At 46.7% G+C, this 5,000-nt stretch overlaps 1 protein-coding gene across 1 annotated transcript in view; it reads left to right on the top strand.

The window, feature by feature from the left end:
• LOC143301352 (CD9 antigen-like) overlaps positions 1–5,000 on the top strand; it is a 13,564-nt gene that overhangs the window by 6,798 nt on the left and 1,766 nt on the right. Inside the window, exons 3-6 of the mRNA XM_076615573.1 lie at positions 973–1,047; positions 1,530–1,616; positions 4,072–4,164; positions 4,975–5,000. The exon at positions 4,975–5,000 is cut by the window's right edge and continues 49 nt beyond it. Coding sequence (XP_076471688.1) covers positions 973–1,047; positions 1,530–1,616; positions 4,072–4,164; positions 4,975–5,000 — 281 coding nt within the window. The remainder of the gene's footprint in view (positions 1–972; positions 1,048–1,529; positions 1,617–4,071; positions 4,165–4,974) is intronic.

The raw sequence follows: 5,000 nt of genomic DNA, 5'->3' as shown, positions 1-5,000 counted from the left end.
AGATAGATAGGTAGGTAGATAGATAGATAGATAGATAGATAGATAGATAGGTAGATAGATAGATAAATAGGTAGGTAGGTAGATTGATTGATAGGTAGATAGATAGGTAGGTAGGTAGATTGATTGATTGATAGATAGATAGGTAGATAGATTGATTGATTAATTGATATAGATAGATAGGTAGATAGATAGATAGGTAGGCAGGTAGATAGATATAAGATAGATACAGACAGATCTATACATATTATTATCCCCTTTCTTTTCTATACATTTTTGTTGTTGTCTGTTTTGTATATTTCATGATATTTGGTTGTTGTTTTTCACAGACATGAATTCATAAAAAAAGAAACCCACAGGGTTACGTGAAAAACGTAAAATGATATATATACATTTTTTTCCTGATGTTGTTGGTTTAGACGTAGTATGTTTGATTATTGCTAATGCTGTGTTGATCAGTTGGGATATCGGATATCATTTGTTTTTGTCACCCTTTACAATTCATTAGGGATAACAATGTAAATATCAAAGTCTCTGTGTGTGTGTGTGTGTGTGTGTGTGTGTGTGTGTGTGTGTGTGTGTGTGTGTGTGTGTGTGTGTGCGCTACTCTATGTGTGTGTGTGCGTGCGTGTGTGTGTGTTCCTGTGTGTGTTACTCTGTGTGCGTGTGTGTGTGTGTTACACTATGTGTGTGTGTGTGCGTGTGTGTGTGTGTGTTACTCTGTGTGCGTGTGTGTGTGTGTGTTACTCTTTGTGCGTGTGTGTGTGTGTGTGTGTGTGTGTGTGTGTGTGTGTGTGGAGTGAATGCGTTCGTGTGTGTGCCTGTGTGTGCGTTGTATGTGTGCGTGACTGTGCTTGTATATGTGCGTGTGTCCGTGTGTGAATGCATGCGTGTGTGCTTGTGAGCGTGCGTGCGTGCATGCGTGCGTGTGTGTGTGTGTGCGTGTGTGTGTGTGTGTGTGTGTGTGTGTTGCAGTTCTTCGTTCTTCTGTTCATCATCTTCGCCCACTTTCTGGGATTCGGCATCTGGGCTCTGGCCCAAGGAGAGGAGGTAAGGAGCCAGGTCATGAGTCTTTGGGGACGTCTTGACCTGCACACCGCAGAGGGCTCTTTTCTTTTCTTTTGTTATATTTATTGTTGTTTTTTGTTTATTCATTTATTAGCATGGTTATGATGATGATGATGATGATGATGATTAATAATAGTATGTTTTTTTGCTGTCTCTTTGTGTGCATTCTTCCTTTCAGTGGCTTTTCACTCTCTCACGTGTTATTATTATTATTATTATTATTATTATTATTCTGATTGTTATGATTAGTCTATTTATATATATATATATTTATTCATATTTTGCTGTCCCGTCGTGATCACCGTTTTAGTGGCGTTTCACTCTTACACGTGGCTCTTTTTGCGATGATGACGATGATGATGACGATGATGATGATGATGATTACGACGACGACGACGATGATGACGACGATGATGATGATGATGATGACGATGACGATGATGATGACGATGATGTTTTTTCAGCTGAGAGACGAGGTAGGAGAGGCGCTGGACACAGGTGTGGAGACGTACAACACCCGCCCGGCTTTGATGGACAGCGTGCACTTCGCGGTCAGTGCGTGTGGCAGGCCTCCACACACACACACACACACACACACACACACACACACACACACACACACACACACACAAGCACACACACTCATACAAGCACACACACACACTCATACAAGCACACACACACACACACACACACACTCATACAAGCACACACACACACACACACACACACACACACACACACACACACACACACACACACACACACACACTCATACAAGCACACACACACACACACACACACACACACACACGTACACGCACATACGCAAACACACACACATACACACACACTTGCGCACACGCATGAACGCACGCGCACACAAACACACACACACACGCGCACACAAGCGCGCGCGCATGTACGCGCACGCACACACACACTCACGCACACAGGAACAATCGCACACATATGCACACGCATGCACGAACACACGCTCGTACGCACCCACATTCATACATGCACGCACGCGCGCGCACACACATACACATACGCACATGAGCGCGCATACACACACACACCATCCACACCGACATGTGGGGATTTATCGATTGTTCAGTTTTATATGGACATATATCTCCTATCACAAAATTGGTGATCCTTATTCACCTACAGTTTTTTGTTGACGAGAATTTGAATGAGCCAAAATAATTTTTTGTTGTTGTTTCAATGGCTTCAACAGACAGTAAAGTCTTTGGAGTTTAACTGAATTGAAATCCCTAAGCAATCAGTTTCTATACATTTGTGTGCGTGTGTGTCACACACACACACACACACAGAGAGAGAGAGAGAGAGAGAGGGGATTGCTAGTAGGCAAAACGGGACAAAATAGTCAAAGTCTGGACGCCTCTGATGGTGGCGACGGTTGTGTGGGAAAGTGCTTTTTGTTGTTGTTGTTGTTTTAATTTTTAAAAAAGTATATATAAAGAGGAAGGTTGCTGAATGGTTGAGGCGCTCATCTGCCAATGCAGAGTCCGTGAACATGTGGGTTCGAATCCCGCTTTCGCCCTTCTCAAAGGTTTAACTGGAAAATTAAACTGAGCGTCTAGCCATTCGGATGGGACGATGAACCGAGGTCCCGTGTGCAGCACGCACTTGGCGCACTGGAAAAGAACCCATGGCAACGAGAGTGTTGTCCTGTGGCGAAACTCTGTAGAAAAAAAATCCACTCTGATAGGTACACAAATGTAATCATATGCATGCACTCAAAGCTTGACAAAGCGCATTGGGTTATGCTGCTGGTCATGCATCTGCCCAGCAGATGTGGTGTAGCGTATATGGCTTTGTCCGAACGCAGTGACGCCTCCTTGAGAAACTGAAACTGAAACTGCTGGTGGCGGCACCATCAACTTCTTCTTCTTCTGCGTTCACTCGTATGTACACGAGTGGGCTTTTACGTGTATGACCGTTTTTACCCCGCCATGTAGGCAGTCATACTCCGTTTTCGGGGGTGTGCATGCTGGGTATGTTCTTGTTTCCATAACCCACCGAACGCTGACATGGATTACAGGATCTTTAACGTGCGTATTTGATCTTCTGCTTGCATATACACACGAAGGGGGTTCAGGCACTAGCATGTCTGCACATATGTTGACCTGGGAGATCGTAAAAATCTCCACCCTTTACCCCACCAGGCGCCGTCACCGTGATTCGAACCCGGGACCCTCAGATTGAAAGTCCAACGCTTTAACCATTCGGCTGTTGCGCCCGTCGGCACCATCAACGACAGTGGGCGTAACGGGAATTGACGAACGGGTATGGCTACTCCGAGGAAGGAAGGTGGCAGAATGGCCAAGACACTAGTCTGCCAACACAGTGTCCGTGAGGGTCTGGGTTCGATTCTCTGCTCTAGCTTTTTCTCCCACGTTTAACTGGAAAGTCAGACTGAGCGTGAAGTCATTCGGATGGTACGATGAACAGAGGTCCCGTGTGCAGTCTCAGTTTCAGTTTCAGTTTCAGTTTCAGTAGCTCAAGGAGGCGTCACTGCGTTCGGACAAAACCATATACGCTACACCACATCTGCCAAGCAGATGCCTGACCAGCAGCGTAACCCAACGCGCTTAGTCAGGCCTTGAAAAAAAAAGGGGGGGGGGGGATAATAATAGATAAGCTTACATAAATAAATAAATAAATAAATAATAATTATAATATAGAAAAAGGTAGTAGAAGTGCGCAGCACGCGCTGAAAAAGGAACCCATGAGAGAGAGAGAGAAAAAAAAAAGTACTCTGGCCAAATTATGTAGAAGAAATTCACTCTGACAGGAACACCAACATATTTTTGCTTGCACTCTACACTTTAACGGCGCGTTGGGTGTCAGACATCCACGTAGCGGGAGTGGTGTAGCGTGTATGGATTTGTCCGAACACAGTGACGCCTCTTTGAGAAACTGACACAGAAACTGCTCCGAGTTGTATGGCTGTTGTTGTTGTTGTTGTTGTTGCAGTTTGAGTGTTGCGGGTCGCGCCATGGAGCGAAAGATTTCGAGGCTGAATTCATTGAGGTGCCCAATTCGTGTACGGACGAGTCCAGGGATATGGTGAGTGCCAGTACTGCCGTGTGTGTGTGTGTGTGTGTGTGTGTGTGTGTGTATGGTGGGGGTTTGGGGGAGGGGGCTGTGGGGGGGGGGGGGCGGGGCGGGGGGGGGGGGTGTTGGGGGGTGTGGGGGCGGGGGGGGGGGGGCAGAGGTATGTGTGTGTGTGTGTGGTGATGGTGGTGGTATGTGTGTGTGTGTGGGGGGGAGGGGTGGTGGTGATGGTAGTGGAGGTAGTGTACGTGTGTGTGTGTGTGTGTGTGTGTGTGTGTGTGTGTGTGTGTGTGTGTGTGTGTGTGTGTGTGTGTGCACTGCACTGCGCTACAATTCACCTTACTCCACTCCACTGCAATCCATTCCACTCCACTGTATTCCATTGTACTCCACTCCACTGCACTGCAATATATTCCACTGTACTCTACTGCACTCCACTGCACTCTACTGCACTGCACTGCACTCTACTCTACTCTACTGCACTCTGCTGCATTCTACTGCACTCCACTGTACTGCACGCCGCTGCACTCCACTGCACTGCGCTGCACACCACTCCACTGCACTGCACTCCGCTGCACTCCACTGTACTCTACTGCACTGCGCTGCACACCACTCCGCTGCACTCCACTGTACTCCATTGCACTGCGCTGCACTCCACTGCACAATGCACTCCACTGCACTGCACTGTACTCTACTGCACTGCACTCCGCTGCAGTGCAGTGCAGTACAATACAATACAATAGAATACCACACAGCACAATGCACTGCATTATATAGCAGTTCATGTTACGTTTTGTATTGTTGTTTTTCTCTGGTGGGCAGCCCTGCCAGAAGGCGATCATGGACTT

The sequence above is a fragment of the Babylonia areolata genome, chromosome 27 (genome assembly GCF_041734735.1).
Source record: "Babylonia areolata isolate BAREFJ2019XMU chromosome 27, ASM4173473v1, whole genome shotgun sequence".
NCBI classification, from domain to species: Eukaryota; Metazoa; Mollusca; class Gastropoda; order Neogastropoda; family Buccinidae; genus Babylonia; species Babylonia areolata.
The sequence above is the reverse complement of the archived record's forward strand: the minus strand, read 5'-3'. Positions and strand labels throughout refer to the sequence as shown.